The sequence below is a fragment of the Sturnira hondurensis genome, unplaced genomic scaffold (genome assembly GCF_014824575.4).
Source record: "Sturnira hondurensis isolate 20B ecotype Veracruz unplaced genomic scaffold, ASM1482457v3 Scaffold0000880, whole genome shotgun sequence".
Taxonomy (NCBI): domain Eukaryota; kingdom Metazoa; phylum Chordata; class Mammalia; order Chiroptera; family Phyllostomidae; genus Sturnira; species Sturnira hondurensis.
Window position 1 is genome coordinate 11700089 of NW_028073511.1, and position 18629 is coordinate 11718717.

At 33.9% G+C, this 18629-nt stretch overlaps 1 protein-coding gene across 4 annotated transcripts in view; it reads right to left on the reverse strand.

Annotated features, from left to right (window-relative positions):
- Positions 1–18629, reverse strand: part of PKHD1 (PKHD1 ciliary IPT domain containing fibrocystin/polyductin) — a 457981-nt gene that overhangs the window by 144985 nt on the left and 294367 nt on the right. For all 4 annotated transcript variants that reach the window (XM_037054718.1, XM_037054725.1, XM_037054714.1 and 1 more), the window contains 2 exons: positions 10486–10599; positions 7735–7822 (listed from right to left, as the gene is read on the reverse strand). In XM_037054718.1, coding sequence (XP_036910613.1) covers positions 7735–7822; positions 10486–10599 — 202 coding nt within the window. The remainder of the gene's footprint in view (positions 1–7734; positions 7823–10485; positions 10600–18629) is intronic.

An 18629-nucleotide genomic window follows, 5' to 3' on the forward strand; every position in this document is an offset into this window, starting at 1 on the left:
TCACTGTTTGACACAGTATAAGATTTGACAAAAATTGTGTTGAATAAATAAATAACAATGTTAAAGTAACTACAAAAGGAATGACTACTCTTTATAGAAATTCTGTAGAGAGAGAGAAACATGCCAAAGCCATAGCTATCTGTCATCTCACCACCAGGGACCCTGCTGTACAGTGTGCCCCTCCAGACATTTTCCTACACACATAATGAACACAGAAATATTTTATTTTATACAAAACTAAACTAATATATAAATTATTTCCCACATGAATGCCCACAGCTCCTCCACTTTGTCAACTTGGAATTCACTCTTTTTCACCTTTGCCAATTTAAAATTGATAAAGAACCCAGGGACAAAGACAATGGGGTAAGGGGGGAGATTGAATGTGTGGGCGGTAGGGGTAGGGTAATGGGGGAAATGGGGACAACTGCAATTGAACAACAAGAGAACATAACAACATAAAATTAATAAGTAGCATTTAATTTTGTTTTAATTGACATTTATTTTAATTCCAGTTTTAAGAAAGAATATTTTTCCATGTTTCCTGTCAGATATATGTCTTCTCTTGTGGCTCATACATTCAAATAATTTAGTGATTATTTTTCTGGTATATTCATATTCTCTTTATTCCTAAGAATTTTTTTATATAAAAATATTACCCCTTTATCTGTACTATGTACAATGTATTAAAAATACTTTCTGGTTTAGCATTTGCCTTTATATTTTATAATTAATGTGCAAAAGTACTGATTTCTTTATGTTGTCTAACCTGTTATTTGTTGCTATTATGATTGTATTTCTATTATGATCACACAGGTAGTTTCTAGTTTGTTACATAATATTTATTTAAGTATTCTTCATATAATTTTATGGTTTTGCTTTTTATATTTAATTTTTAATCCACCTATAATTTATTTTAAAGGAAACTATGCAGTGAAAACCTAATTTTATATTTTTCAAAGTATTGGCCAATTACTCCAGCTCAAGTTTTGAATACATTGAAATACTAAGATCCCAATCCTAGGCGATAGTACTTGTCTGACTCCATTGTTAGGCATTGTCTTGTATTCTGATACCAGTAAAAAGAAAGTAATTATTCACATTAAATGTATGCATTTTAAAAAAATAACTGATAATGTGCCCTGGCTGGTGTAGCTCAGTGGATTGAGTGCGGGCCTGCGAACCAGACGATCGCGGTTCGATTCCCAATCAGGGCACATGCTTGGGTTGCAGGCCAGTTCCCAGCAGGGGATGCATGAGAGGCAACCATACATTGATGTTTCTCTTCCTTTCTCCTTCCCTTCCTCTCTAAAGCTAAACAAATAAAATATTTTAAAAAAATAAAAAAATAACTGATAATGTTTGATTATCTCCAAGTGTTATTTGTTCCAAAAGGCTTAGAATTAATAAGTCAGATTCCAAATGCATAGATTTGGCTTGTGATTAAAGTTGCATTAGATTTGACACCTTTGAAATATTGAGCCCTTCCGTTTACATTATGCATCACCATTTAGTCTAATCTCCTTTGTGCCTCTCACTAGTGTTTTATAATTTTGCTTTTATAGTCCCTATAGTTTTAAGTTTTTTCCTAATATTTTCAATTAAAATTTTAAATGGGTTTTACATCATAGTTTAAAACTTAATTGTTCACAAATTAAAAAGCTATTGATTTCTGCATTTATTCAATTCAACTTACAGTTTTTCAGGTGGTTCCCTAGTTTTCTAGGAGAAAAATGTATATAATCACAAAAAGAATGTTATAATCACAAAAGAAATGAGAGTTTAAATTTCTTTCATTGGTTACAACTAATGGACTTATTTTTGATGTAATACATTGGCTAAAATTCTAATAACAATATTTAATGATTGCTGTAATACAGTAATTTTAATGTCAATTTTTTTCATAAAATAGCAAATTACTTTTTCAGGGGGATTTTTAATTATTCTGTAATATTATTTAAAGCAGTGATTTTCAAATAATGTCTAAACACTCTAGCAAAAAAATATTTATTTAAAGAAAGTTTCTTGTAGTTCTAATTTATTGTTTATTCAAAGAATGCAAGCTGAGATTTATCAAATATACTTGTTTTGTACAAAAATGATCATATTCTTAATCATTATACCTATTGTTTAGGTAAATGAACTTAATTTTAACTTGAATCATCTCTACTTGAATGACTCACACCCAGTTAAGATTTTATTTTCTTCTAATAAATTACTGGGTTTCATTTGTTGCTTTTTAGGATTTTTGCATTTTATTTACACTTGGATGTTGCCTCAGATTTTGTTTGTTGTTGTTATCATTGTTGTTAACTCTAGTGCTGTTTTAAAAAGAATTTTATGCTTGCCTCCTAAAAGTAATTAGAAAGCTTCTCATATTTTCTTGTACAATGGAATAGATTATGTAACATAAAAAGTGATGGTTGAATGACTGGAAGAACACACCATACATTTATTTGAACCAAATATATTCCTGTAAATAAACCTTGAATAACTTTGTGTCTTTAACTATTATTGGTTCTTCCACTTTTATTCTTCTTTAGCAAAATACAATAATTTATTTTTTTATTCTTTTATTTATTTTTAAAATTTATTTAATTGTTCAAAATGACACTTTATAGATAGCACACTTTATATTACAATTTTAATCCCTTTGGTATGTTATATTTGAATTCTCATTTTTGATTTTACATATTTTTATGACTAAAGTTATTCGAGATTAAACCAACATCTCTCAAAAGAATCTAGGTCTACTAATTTCCTACTTTCGACTTCAACCATTTCTGACTTTATCTTGTACCAAATGATTTCATTAAACTAATTAGTCATTTCGTTTCTGGTTTCTCATGTAGACAGCTTAGTTTTTTGATTTTTGTATTTTTTATTCAACAATAAAAACTTTTACTGTGATGGCATGTTTGGTCAAGTCTCAGACAATACTCTCAATGTTGTTTCTTCCCAACTATTCTGTTGATAATGTTTTGATCTTCTCTCTGATACAAAAGTTACTTAAGAAAAGATTATTTTCCTATTTTTCCATTTTACAAGAGATTAAGATTTTTGGTTAGATATTGTTTTCATCTTTATATTTATTTTATTCTAATCCTATTCTACATCATTGTCTATTAAAATTTATTAAGCCTTTAATTATAGTATGTATATTCTGGAGTAAGGAGACTTATGTATAGACACATACAAATGAAATTGTCTTTATCAGAGTATTCATATTTTTAATATTTTCTTTATTATTTTAATGTAATTTAAAGATAATAATCTGAAAGAGGTAAGTAAATGTCTCTCATTACTATGTTTGTTTCTGTCAATTTCCTCTTACATCACTTAGAGATTTGCTGTGCATGTTTCTGTATTGTCTGGTATAAAACCTCCCTGACATTTGGGTCTCACTGGAGAGTGAAGCCTTTGTTAATATAAAATGTGCTTATTTGTTCACATGTACATATTTAATTTGATTTTGCTTTTTTTGTGAATATTTTTGAAGCTCTTTCATTCTTATTTTAATGATTGATTTTATTCTAGATTTAATTTACATTGTTTTCTAAATTGGTCTTAAGTTTTCCTCTGATAAAAAGTCATGATTATATTTGATTTATTAACCAGTGTTTTCCTATATAGGGTCACTTTTGACAAGTACATTTTCCTTTTATAACTGGACAATTTATTATGCTGTATTTTTGTTGCCTTTATGCCTTTTTTGTTGCTTCTGTTCTCTTATTATTTCATTTTCTTTTCTTATTGTATGTTGTCACCAAATTTTGCAGTGTATACACACCCACATCTTTGTGTGCATTATACATGGGATTATTATACCCATTCTTACACCCATGGTAATTATATGGCCAGTTTCCTTGGTTATCTTCCCAGATTTTATTTTTTTATTTTTGTAAAATATATTTTATTGATTATACCATTACAGTTATTCTATTCCTCCCCCCTTCATTCCCCTCCACCCGCACACTCCCTCCCTCACCATTCTCCCCCCCTTAGTTTATAACCACATGTCTCAAGTTCTTTAGATTCTATATTTCCCCCACTATTCTCGCCCTCCCCCTGTCTATTTTCTACCTACCCTCTATGCTATTTTCTGTGCCTTTTCCCCACTTCTGCTCCTCCCACTCCCCTGTTGCTAACCCTCCATGTGTTCTTCATTTCCATGGTTCCACTCCTGATCTAGCTGTCCTCTTGGTTTGCTTTTGTTTTAGGTGTGGTTGTTAATAACTGTGAGTTTGCTGTCCTTTCGCTGTTAATATTTTTTATCTTCTTTTTCTTATATAAGTCCCTTTAGCATTTCATATAATAAGGGCTTGGTGATGATGAACTCATTGAACTTGACCTTATCTGAGAAGCACTTTATCTGTCCTTCCATTCTAAATGAAAGTTTTGCTGGATAGAGCAGTCTTGGCTGTAAGTCTTTGGATTTCATGACTTGGAATACTTCTTTCCAGCCCCTTCTTGCCTGTAAGGTCTCTTTTGAGAAATCCACTGACAGTCTGATGGGTACTCCTTTGTAGGTGACTGTCCCCTTATCTCTTGCTGCTTCTAGGATTCTCTCCTTCATTTTAGTCTTGGCTAATGTAATTATGATGTGCCTTGGTGTGTCCCTTCTTGGGTCCAACTTCTTTGGCACTCTCTGAGCTTCCTGGATTTCCTGGAAGTCTATTTTCTTTGCCAGACTGGGGAAGTTCTCCTTTATTATTTGTTCAAATAAGTTTTCCACTTGTGGCTGTTTCCTTCCCCCTTCTGGTACCCCTATAATCCGGATGTTGGAACGTTTAAAGATGTCCTGGAGGTTCCTAAGCCTCTCCTCATTTTTTTGAATTCTCATTTCTTCATTCCTTTCTGGTTGGATGTTTCGTTCTTCCTTCTGGTCCATTCCACTGATTTGAGTCCCAGTTTCCTTTCCATTGCTATTGGTTTCCTGGACATCTCCCTTCATTTCAATTAGTTTAGCCTTCATATGTTCCTCTAATTTGTGGCTAAAATCAACCAGTTCTGTGAGCATCCTGATAAACAGTGTCTTGAATTGTGCTTCTGAGAGGCTGGCAATTTCTCGGTCGCTTAGAGTTATTGGCTCTGGGACATTGAGTTCTTCTTGCCCCATCTTTTGGGCTGTTCATGCCTGTTATGTAGCAGGATCGGAGCCCTAAGGTGTTCACAAGCGCAGGGCAACTCAGTTGCTGGGTTGTGACGTTGTATGTGGGGGCAGGGTCAAAGAGGAACAATGGCGTCCTGTCTACCACCTGCCGCCGCAGCCCCCACTGGTGCTGCAGGTGACACTGTCACCGGGCCCACACGCTTCGTCCCACTGCACGAGGGTGTGCCACCGCCACCAGCCCTCGCCCCCTGGGGCTTGCATGGTCCATCTCACTGTGCGCGAATGTGCCACCGCGGTGAGTCTGCGCCACACCCTGGGTTGGGGCCACTTGCGCGCCTAAGTCGGGGGATCTGTCCTGCCCGACCCTGCTCGCTGCTGGCTCTGCCCTTCTTACCGTCCCCATTGAACGGTTAGTGGTTGTCAGACTTCCGTATAATTCAATTTTCTGTCTTTTGGCTGCGTCTTTGTTCTCCGAACCTTTGTTGTATTCAAACTTGGTTGTGGGAGAAGGCACAGTGCTTCCACCTATGCCTCCATTTTGGCGGAAGTCTTCCCAGATTTTAAACCCAGATTTTTATCTGAGAATTATGACCTGTGATGGTTATTTTATGTGTCATTTGGGGTAGGCTATCAATGTATCATAGCCAGTTAATTAAACACTAATGGAAGCATTGCTGCAAAGGTAATCTATAAATGTGGTTAACATCTACAATCAGTTGATTTTAAGTAAAGGAGATAACCCTCAAAAATATTGGTGGGCCTGATTAATCAGTTGAAAGGCCTTAAAAGCAAAATTGAAGTTTTGCTGAAGAAGCTCTGCCTCAAGTTTGCAGCATCAGATCCTACTCCACATTTTGCAGTCTGCTGACCTGCCCTACATATTTTGAACTTACTAGCCCAAATTCCTTGAAATGCATTTTTATATGCATTACATATGTGTGTATAGATATGATGTATACTATATATAACCAGTATCATACATACACACACATGCAACTTAGTAGTTGTATATATTTATATAAATAGAAACCTGACTAATATATCTAATATATTCACTTTTCAAATTAAAATTAGAATTTGCCTTATTTTAACAACCATATTTATAGTATCAAATTTTATGTATTTCAGTGCTTACCTTTAATATATATACTTTATATGCCTTTATATTTTTTATATTTTATTCTTATTTTTAAATTTTTTACTCAGTTTAATCTCTTTATTAATCTCTCTTATTTTTTTTTTGCTTTTTTTTCAGTTCTTACATAGCAAAAGGTATATTTTTTATTTTATTTTATTTTTTGGTTTCACCTGTGAATAGCAGCTTGACAGAGTGTCAAATTCATTGGTCAAGGCACTTTTTCTTTTTTAAATATATATACTGGTTTTATCTTCCTAGATTTAATGATGTAAAAAATTCTAAGATTAGCAAGCTCTATGCCCTCCCCTGTTTTCCTTTTACTTTTTCACTCTTTTTTTCTTATAATGTGATGATTTGCAGCAATTGTTGTTCTTGGTGCTTATTTGTTCAAAATAAATGTAACTCTTCCCAAGTTTACTATATATATTTCAATTATAGTTTTCTTTATTCTTGCTGTTGTAGTTATTTGGGGTGTTTATTAAAAAGAGCAATTATCTGTAGATATTTCTAATTTTTGTTTTCTATTACTAACACTTTCTTTTTTATTATTTTTATCTCCTGATCTTTTATTCTGCATTCAGGTAGATTACTTTTTCTTCATTTTACCTGTTCAGTTTGAGGCAGTAATAATTTTATTCTTTACTGCCTTAATATAATATTAAATTCTGTTATTACCTTTTAAGCTTCATAAGATTCTTCACAATTTTTATCCCACACTTCATTAATTTTCATCTATTTCCTAATAGCCATCATTTAAACTCAAACTATTATGGTCTCACCTTCTAATTCACCTAGTATCTCATAGAATTCATATTTTTAAAGATTTATTGTTAATATAAACATGTATTATCTAAAATTTACTCCTTAAATAAGCTATATTTCTCCTCTGCCTTTTACTTGTTGTGTTCTTTCTCTTGTTTCAGAGATTTCAAAATCCCTTCTGGTCCTTTATGTTTTCATTTATTTGTCCTTAAATTACAATTATTAGTGTAAAATTTAAGTTTATGTAATAAGAAAACATCAAGCAAAAGCAAACTAAATCAAAAAATACATCTTAATCTTAATCTCATCCCTTACCTCTCATTGCCTGAGGCAATGTCAGCCCCAAGGCGGGTCCAGGATTTTCTGGGATAAGCACTGTGGAGCTGAACTTTCCCATAAACCCCTGAAAATAAGATAAACAACATTTGGATAAAAATGTCCTTCAGAGGAATTAAGGAGACATGAGTAAAACTCATTAGGAGTCATTATGCAAGATGTGTGGTATAGAAACTATATGTAAAGATGTCCAATTTNTTTTACTTGTTGTGTTCTTTCTCTTGTTTCAGAGATTTCAAAATCCCTTCTGGTCCTTTATGTTTTCATTTATTTGTCCTTAAATTACAATTATTAGTGTAAAATTTAAGTTTATGTAATAAGAAAACATCAAGCAAAAGCAAACTAAATCAAAAAAATACATCTTAATCTTAATCTCATCCCTTACCTCTCATTGCCTGAGGCAATGTCAGCCCCAAGGCGGGTCCAGGATTTTTTGGGATAAGCACTGTGGAGCTGAACTTTCCCATAAACCCCTGAAAATAAGATAAACAACATTTGTACAAAAATGTCCTTCAGAGGAATTAAGGAGACATGAGTAAAACTCATTAGGGGTCATTATGCAAGATGAGTGGTATAGAAACTATATGTAAAGATGTCCAATTTATCAGAAAGAGAACACATAAGTGTTCTATTTTCAGTAGGTTAAATATATCTTACATAGACGTGAAATATATGCTCTCAAAAGCTATGGAAAAATGTATACTACACCACATCTAGTAATCCAAGAATGGGGAATTAGAACACTCTAATGGTTAACTAATTATGTATGTATATATGCATGCATGTACATATATACATATGCAAATATGTACACATGAACACTCTAATGGTTGACTGATTATGTATATGTATGTGTGTATACACATACATATTACACATGTGTGTATATATATAGTATTATTGAGATCAAAAGATAGATCTCCAGCTCCTTCATTTTAAAAGGTAATTTATTTCAGACTCATAAATTAAAGTCTTACCAGGGACATGCTCGATGCAGTCAAGTTTTATTCTTTCACGTCTTTCCTCTTACATGCTTGACTGCCATTTAAAATCACATGGAGCTCAATTCCTTATATCCTAGTGGCCTAAAAATGTTTAAGGCATGAACCAAAGCAGTAACAAAATTATGGTCATGCACTTCTACATATATATGAGTATATTCATACATATTTCAATAGAAGTACTAATATTTTCTTCCTGAATCCAAAGGATTGCCTGTATACCCCTAGATTGGTACACCCCATTTTGTTGAAAATCATGGATCTTGAACTCTAAAGATTTTATCATTTTTACCAGAATATACATAAATAAAAGAAACAAACACCAGTAAGGCACAAATAACATGGCTTGAGTTTTCATCTTATGTGAACCAAAAACATCTTGGTTAATTGAAACCTAACCAACTGTTTATGCCAACATCCATAATTTTTTCCATATTCTAATTCAAAGAAAAATCTGAAGATCATTAAACTAAAATTAGAATTAATGGAAATGTAAAAAATACTCTCACTTTCAGGATATGTCCTGGAATCAATATTTCATAATAATAGTCATATGTATATAAAAGTTTTAGAAGATTTAACATCATCATTATCATCATTTCAAAATTCTGTCTTTTTCACTATTTGTTAAGTAAGCTAGTCAGGAGGAGAAACATGAAGTAATTTACAATTACTTCAGAGAAATTTGGAAATTTCAGAGAAATTTCCCAAAACAAAAGATTTTAACAAAAACTAGTCTATTTTTTAAATTTGAATTATCCATAAAATTCAATTAACCCTAATGGCAGATTCTTGATCATTCACAATCACCAAAGGTTTATTGTAAAATGACACCATTTCTTATTTGTTTCAAAGAAATTATAATGCTTAAAATGATTAAAATCTCTCATTTACTTATAATATCACAAAATTTTAAGTATCTAGTGAAACAGCTGATTCACTCTTTATTCAATTTAGTATCAGAGAAAATTTCAAAAGCACGACTTTGTCTGTATGGCTGGAGCTGGGCATCGGGATAGGCACCCTTGTACACTCCTAACACATCCCCTCCAGTGCGGCACTGCACGGAGCAGAGCGGACAACAGAGGCAAAAAGAGATTGGATGTCCTTGTTCTGGCAGTTTGCCAACTTGAAGAAAAACTAAAATATTATCAAGCCTCTTATTCTTAAAAAGTTAAAGAAATAGCACATGTGGAAAATCCTTTGGAAATAATAAAGCACTATCGAAGGATTATATGGCAAGGGTTACAGGTTATGGAACTAGGTCACCAAACTTCATAGTATCCCAACATGATTGCTTCCATTTTACTGAGTCACTGATATCTTATGCAGTTAGTAATGACACACAACGTAAGTGAAAAAATACTGGAAATCTGAAAAACAGCCTCTTCTATCTATCCTTTAAAAGTGAGTATCTGTGTGGCTCTTACATCTTGATTATACAAGACCAGTCACACTTTCTGCACTCTTAAAGTAAGCTTTGGTATTGTGTCAGTATCGAATAAAGAAACAGTAAATAGTAAATGTTTCTTAGCAATTTATAGATCTACCAGTTTTAAAATTAATATCTTTCATCACCATATATTTGACCCCCTTTATCTTTTACTACCTCCCACCCCCACTCCCTCCCTCTGGTAAGGACCATCGTTGTCCCTGTCTATGAGTGCTTGTTTGTTTCTCTTATTTATTCATTTGTTGTTTTCAGTTTTATATCCTACATATGAGTGAAGTCATATGGTTCTTACCTTGCAATATACAGATCATGTGTCATAGAAATGCACAGGAAACCTATATAATCTTTTAAATAAATGTCACCCCAATAAATGTAATCTAAAAGATTAAAAATAAAATAAAAATATAACAATAATTACATAATATTTACATTTAATAAGACAGATTCTTAGTCTAGATTTTGGTGCCCAGCCAATCTGGATATGAACCTAGATGCTGACACTGTAAAGCCGTGTGGCCTTTTCCATACGGCTCATCACACCTGAGTCTTCGTTTCGATATCTGTAAAATGAGCACTGCTCAAATTATCTAAAGGAGTGCCTGGAACTTAGATGATCTGTGAGTGGTACTTTATCACATGAACACATACTCCATTATTAATAAAAACTATATTTTACTCTTACCAATTGTCCCTGGATCAATATGAATTCCATTGAGACGGTTACAAAAGACTCCCTCTGAGGCTCTCAGGAGAATCAGGAGCTTTTGTTCTTCTTGTAGAGGATTTTCCAAAGTACCTATTTACAAAGATAAGTAATGCTTTAAATGAATTTGAAATTAAAACAGGGGGAGGGAAATCGTGACGCAATTTCAGAAAGGCAAAGTAGATGTTATAGGGCAGGCTATGTGGGAAAGAGCCAATGAGAACACAGGAGAATAAGAAAAGGGGTAAAATGAGATGCAGTAAAATCTGAAAGGGTTTAGATAACCATTCAGTAAATATCCACCCTTTTTTTTTCATTAGGCAGAGTATACCTTCTCGACCTATTAATATTTAGCCTGCCCATATGATTTGCTCTGATCAATAAAATCACTTCGGGTACAAATGATAGTAATGCTATTTCTGGGTTGATACTTTAAGTTGCTTTGCAAGTTTTTAACAGACCACTTGCAATGATGTATTCTGCCATGAAAGGAGTATTCTTTAAATAGCTTTTAGTTCCTGAATGAAGGAACAAACTAGCAGATCTGAAGAGAACACACAAGCTGGAAGCACTTCCAACTAAGTCTTAACACAAATATTTGTTGTGGTATGCCATCGAGGGTCATGGACTCTTTGTGACACCCTGTTAACCCCAGCAAAACCCAGCTGATTCATGTCTATGGCTGGATCCCCAAAGTGCTTTGCATGTATTTTACCATTTATTCCTCACAACAAACCTGAAAAGTAAGTATATTTATTATCTCAATTTTAAATATTCACACATAACGAGGCTTAGAGGTTAAGGGGTTTGTCCATATTGTCCAACTAGTAACTTACAGAGTCTATATTTAAACAACAGTACGTTTATACTAAGTGTTTCATTAAACAAGTAAAAGCTATTTTCTCAGCCTAAATTCTTCTAGCAGCATAAAGACACAATCCATTCAGGCTATAATAGATATCAGGTGGGAATTACTGCTGACATGATTTATTCTCTTGAGGTAAACAGCAGAATTTAGTCACTTTAAAAAAATGAGTTTAAAGAAAGAGACAGAGAGATAAGGAGGAACATAGATTTGTTGTTCCACTAATTTATGCATTCATTGGTTGATTCCTTTGTGTGCCCTGACTGGGGATCAAACCCTCAAACTTCGTGTATTGGGACATAGCTCCAACCAGCTGAGCTATGCAGCCAGGTCACTGTTACAACACGAGAATTCTTTGGGGGATTTGCTGAAATAGTGGCATGGGATATAAACATAACAAAGGTTATTTGATCAAAAAATCTATCTTAAAATACAGAAAATATTGTCAAATCTCAGCTTTTCAAAAAGCAACTGGTGAAAAGATAGTCTTCAAACTACAAACTGGATCAAGCGGGTTCACAAAAGATATCTGCTAGCAAACAAAACTTTCCAGTTTAGAAATTCTTAAAAACAAAACCAAAAATGAAGTTGACAAGCACAGTATGAAGTAAATGATTGACTTGAAATTGCCAGGTTGTCCTTATGATTAAGTGGCCTTCCAGAGGGCATACAGTCATCCTTCCCACTCAGGAAGGCGTACATACCTGGTTAACCAAAGACTCAATGTGAGTCTGCAGTGCACTACATACCTATCTTTACAGTCCAGCCTTCAGAGCCATTGGTTTACAAGGGACTCCTGAAGGTAAGACCCACAGGGGTGAGTAAATATGCTTAGAGTTACACAGTGGGTCCAGGGGCACGCAAGCCTGGCTTCCCAGTGAGGTGCCAGGGAATGCTGCTGCTCCATGCAAATGACACCAATTCTCAGCGGAGCAACCAACATATCCTCTTAACCAAAACAGAGCTGTGCCATGCAGGAAGAAAGGAAGCAGGAGAAGAGGAAAATGGTAAGAAAACATGTCTGGCGTAATCTCTTATCTTGAGATTACAAGTCTATCCAATGAGCCATTTTCTAACTATGATTTCATTTATCTCGTGAAGGGTAGGTTTAGATTCTTGGGGATGGAGCGGGGAGGCCTAGCACTAAACAGATACCAGAGAGAGAGAAGTAGAACAGCCCTTGCCCTACAGAAAGGTCTGCCGCGTTGAGCGTTCCTCTAAAATCGGAGGTTGAATCAATTATGCAACCCAAACCTGCAGCACATGTGCAGCTTCCACCGAAAGTCTGGGCAAAATTAGTGAGCTCCCCTCTCCCCACTCCCCCCGCCCCGTGGTCACTGGTATCTCAAACACTGAGTTCACATTTGTTTCTGTGATGTGGGGGAAGGGGAAGGTGCAGGCTAGAGACGGAACAGAAAGAAGGCAAGAGTGACCTAAAAGAAGGGAATAATACACATACTGTTTTAACACTAAAATGAAGTATGTCTTAAAATTCTAAAAGCTGGTGAATGGAAAGCCCTTAAGGCTGGCCTCCTCATTTTACTGTTAAATTTAACCAACAAAGGAAGGTGAGGTATTCTCACCAGCTTGGGCTTTGCCCCTAAATGAGAGTAGCCACCCCTCACAGAAGAGTCTCTGTTTTTCTCTGACTTTCCTTTCTGAAGCTGCTTCAAACTGTAGCCCAAGGCATTTTCAACCTGGACGGATTTAAATACTCATAATGGAGGAAAAATCATTGTTGTCATGCTGCTAAGACATGCCAGGTGTTCATGCACACGTAATTCCATTTACCTCATCACTCTATGATGGGTACGGTTGAGGTTCTCAGGAGGAAACTCAGGCAAAGAGAGGTTAAATAACTTACTGGAAATTACACAGCTAGTAAGTGGTGAAGCAGAGCTTAGACTTCATAAGCACCATCATAGAACATGTAGGCATGGAGATATAGGAAAGAAGTAAAGGAAAGTTGCCATTACTGAGTATGGTGGTGAGCACTGGAGAAAAACAGAATACATTCCAGATGCTAAAATCACCTGGGGATATGGAAGAAAATAAGTTCTGATATACAGCAGACAACCATTATAATGATTTGAGGAATATGGTACAAATGGATTCCATGAATTTCAAGGGTAAGAAAAAGGGAAAAAGGACCTTACATTATTTTATTAACTAAGTCTCTTTGATGAAATCCTGTATAAACCTAGTTTCCACTTAAACCCACTCTCCCAACATGACTCCCCACACCTTGTAACTAAACCAATCCACACTGAATTACTTACTTCCCCTGCTCTCTCTCCTCTGTGTATGAGATACCCCAGGCTTTGAGGTCTCTCACCTTCGTCCTGTCTAAATCCTAATCATCCCTCTAACTGAGCTCTGCTGCAATTCATTGCTCTATTATCTAATTTATAGTCACAAACGATTGAAAACATTTTGAAATAGCACACCATTGGTAACAACTTTGTCTATTCAGAGCACCCCCCTGCAGTTTCCTTGGTATACTCAGTGGCCAAGCCACACAAGCCCCTAAACAAGCCCAAACCCACTTCGGACACCACTCTCTCTGGGTTCCCTCCCTGTCATCTAAGTCTGGGTTAGGTGGCCCTCTATGGGCTCTCACAGCACAGTTTGATTTACCCTAACACTTCTACGCTGTACCCTGAGTGCTGCTACCTGTCCCTTTCTCTTTTCAGTGAGCGGAGAGAAGTGACTGTGTTAGCAGCAGAGTTCATGCATGTTCTACCCCCACAATGGTGAACTAGGTAACTTTAATCAATTCTCTCACAGAACACAATGAAAAATAAAAAGGAATACTATACAGCAAAAAAGATCTATTTCACCAATATTATAATTTTAAACATGTATGTGGCTAACATCATACTTCAGAATAAATAAAGCAAAAACTGACAGAACTTCAATGAAAAAACCAGGTATATCCATAAAAACAGTGGCAAATTAAATACAACTCCTTATACAATAAATAAAAAGTAGTAAGGATGCAACAACTTGAATCATACAATTAGCAAAGCTGATCTAATGCATGAGTAGATAACTAGACTCATAAAGGAGACATTCTTTCAATAATGCATAAGACTTCAACAAATATTGATCATGTGACCACATGAAGATCCTAAAGTTTAACAAATTTACAGGAATTAGAATCATACATCAATGTGCTTCCTGGCCATTGTTTAGTCAAAGTATACAACTCATATTGTAAAAGGTTTATGAAATAAATTCTTTTAAAATAAAGATTTTTTTCATTTAGAAATACTATTAGGAAAGTAAAAACCTACAGAGTAGATAAAGATACTTGTAATATATGTAACAAATAAAAAGTACATTCCAGAACATATAAAACTTCAGTAAATCAATATAAAACAGATAATCCATCATAAAAAGGATAAAAGAATACCTACTTCACAAAACAAGGTCTAAAATAGATAGTAAAATTTTGAAAGTACTCGATCACATTAGAAATCAGACAAATGCAAATTAAACCAATAGTGAAGTCCCACTGTGTACCTACTAGAATACATTTATGGTGTTTAGTTCAGTTGTGTATTTTTATTTTATAAATATTTTTGTACATGTGTACCATATTTCACAATAAATTTTTAACTGACTATTATGTTCCAAGGACACTCATCAATAAGTATTTGTTGATTAAAAGAATGGAAAATGACCAAAATTACATGTTTTTCTGATTGTCCATGCCACTAAGTTTGTTTATAGTTTTATTAACTGATACAAGAAAAACTACATAAATTTAACACATACTGACCAAAATTTTAGACATATCTCCTTAAGAAATATTTTTTTGCAAATCCCATTCCCTAAATCCAGAACAACAAACTGTATTTCTAAATAATTTGTATTTCTATCCAAGTGAACCTTGAAATTTAATAAATATCATGACTGCGTATGAATGACAGGTTAAGAAATTACTTCCAAAATCAATTTTACACAAGTTTGGAAGCTGAGCTTCTAACTGGGACATAACTGTTTTTCTCATGTGTTGCTATAGCTACTTTCTTCAGAGCACAGAGTCCAGAATACTTTTTCTTATCAGACCTAAATGGGCAAACAGTGCTGAACCAATTGAATTGTAAAGCACATTTTATTCTAAATTAGCTTTTAATTCCCAGTGTGTCTCTGACCCCCTTATTCTTAAAACACCCCTCTCCAATAGAAATCTATCTCATATGAAAATATATATATAAGGATGAAAAGGCTATTAGCCCGACGAAATAAGAATCTGTCAAAATAATGTCTAATTCAGGCTGACAAATCTGATCATCAATGAGGCCTCTCAATCTATCAACAGTTGATAGCATATGAAGTACAAGTTACTATAATTTATTAATTCACATACTTGCAAAATGCATAAAAGTTCTTAAAACATCTTAACCAACGTAGAGCAAATTCATTTCTGTAAACCTTGATTTCCGCCTATAAAATAGACAATATTTTGTCTGTGAGAAGTTAAATACCTTCGTGCATGTCATTGATACATGGCACAGTGCCTGCAGATAATGTTTGATTTTTAAAATGTGGCTCTTAGTAGTACAATACTAAAAAATAGTAGTAGTAATAATGAGTAAATAAAATATTTCAGAATTAACATTAAATTTGGAAGTAAAGAAAATGGAAGGCAAGCTCTTTTCAGCACACAATGTTCTATTTCTAAACTGCTAGAAACTAGACATTCAAAAGTAAAAATACAAGGTGATCACTTATTTGAATGTCCAGTCCAAAAAACAGCAGGGAAGACAATTAAATTCCTCTCAAACTCACTGTAATAGTTTAAATAATCAACAAAACAAATCATCCATTCACTTACTTATTCACCTGCTTACTTGAAATTATTTAGTTTTTCCCATGCAAAAATAATGAACAAAATTTAACAATTATTTTCATTTATTATATAACTTAGTAATTTTAAAACAAGAAATTTTATGTTACTGTGGCACAAGTTCAAGAGTCCAAAATATAGTTTGAGGAACACTAATTTAGAAAATATAAAAATTTTAAAGAGGATTAACATAAGTATGTTTTGTAGACACTAACTGATATTCTAACAAGGAAGAAGAATTACTTCTTATATCAGTGTTTCACTTTACATATATATCGTAAGAGAAAGATGGATAATATGTTTCTCAAAGAACTAATATCCATAGGAAAATAAACAGATATTTATATGCTTTATGTTATTTTTGAAACATGTATTATATAACTGTTGGATGCCAATCTTTAGGGACTTACAGAAATGAAATTTAGTGTGTCCCTAGCCTATAAAAAACAGCTTTTATACTTTTTCACTTACTGTTAAATACATAAAATATTTAAAAGCCACACCCTTTTGATGTCAGCTTTTATTTTATGAGCTAACTAGTAGCTTGATTGGAGAATAATCAGTGTAAACAGAAACTGATTTGTTGACTGAGGATCATTATTATCTATTTATAAACCATTTTATTTTGCAAATATCTGCGTACATGTGTATTTACACATTAAATGTGTGGTTATTTTTTAATTCTTGTTGAACTTAAAAGACATGTATTTTTTATTTTTTAAATTAATATATTATTTTTCAACAAACATCATCACCACAACATACAAGATTCTCTCTGCCTACTCAATAAGTCAGACTACTGGGTATTGTGGCTTTAGGCTGGAGGTTATGTTTTAATCCGTACTTTTCTCTGGTTTGTCTCCTTATTACTTAATCATCCAATGAGTTTTACAGAACTGTCAGTTCAGAAGGCAATAAGCAGTGTATGGATTTTCCCTCTTCTTTAGGACTGAGAAAGTCCCAGTCATGGAAGCAATGAAAGAAGCTTCCATACACCTAGTATACTTCATTTCCTGACAAAGTCGTGTGCTAATGATGACCTTAGGCTCCTCGTTACAAATGTGAGACAGACTGACATATACCTATCACTCCTCTGCAAAATAATGTGTGACAAGTTTTAGGATAAAAACCTAATTCCTAGCTTGATTACTGAGCGACTGGGCTGCACATCATGTGACCTGGTTGAAACAGGCCAAAGAAACAGTGCTAAGTCCTCAGGCACATTGATTTATGGGACATACCATTGCTTACTTAGGGATCAGAAAGGGTTCTGTGAAGTTGTAAAGACGGAAATGAATTATTAATGGTTATCTTTCTCTGAAATCTTTTTATAAGCTAACACGTGAGAATTTTCTATTTGCAATTCTGAAAGTTATGAAATTAAAACATTTTCCAAGTTGAACATTATATCAGTAACATATTAGCATTACTGATATCTAAGATAACAAGGAACACATACTAAAGCATAGAAATGATTTTTTATCTAAGAAGAGACATGATGAAAAAGATGAGGTCAGATAGCTATTCAATACCAACGTAATACAAACATTTAAGGAAATAACAAACCAATACCTATTATACAGGATTTGAATTAGGCATTTTTATCAGTTTTTCTCTCCTAGACAGATTAAAAATTGAAAATACTTTGGCTTTGTACAAGATCACCAACTTTTCAAATATGTTGCTACCCTTGTTTTGTTCTTTTTCATACAAGGGTAAAAGTGCTGTAGTCATTTATATATTCACACTATAATTCCTTCCTCACAGATGTTGCCATTAAGTATAGGGAGACTAAATGTGTTATAATAAAAAGGAACTGAGCTGAAAGACAGATTTATATATGACCAATCATTTATGTGTACACTAATCAATCACACAGAACATTATCAGAAGCCTGACTAGGTACTAGGGTTTTAAAATATTCTAAAGAAGCCAACCATCTAATATAGAGAGGATATTCATGAGAACATAGAGTAAAATGAATGCAATAATGATGATACGAACAGAATGGACAAGAAGAAAAGATACACCGAAACCTGTTGAATAGGGACAGAAAAGGCCCAGAGATAAAGCAGTTTGGGGACAAAGGTTTAAAGGATGAGTATCTAAGGTAACTAAAATAGTCTCTAATTCTGGTCTTGTTCTTTACCAGCTATGTGACCTTGGAATAAATCAATAATCTCTTTGGATCTCAGTTTCCTCATTCCTACAATTAAATAGATGATTCACACAATCTCTGAGGTCTGTGATATCACAGTTAGGAAACCACTGCTGGGGAACTTTCCAGAAGCTGTACAATAAATTGCTAACCTGGAATTACAATCCAAGTCTCTAGAAATTCCAATACTTATGAAGGCCTTCAACTAATTTCTGTCTTGTTAGTGATACTCAGGAGGTTATCAA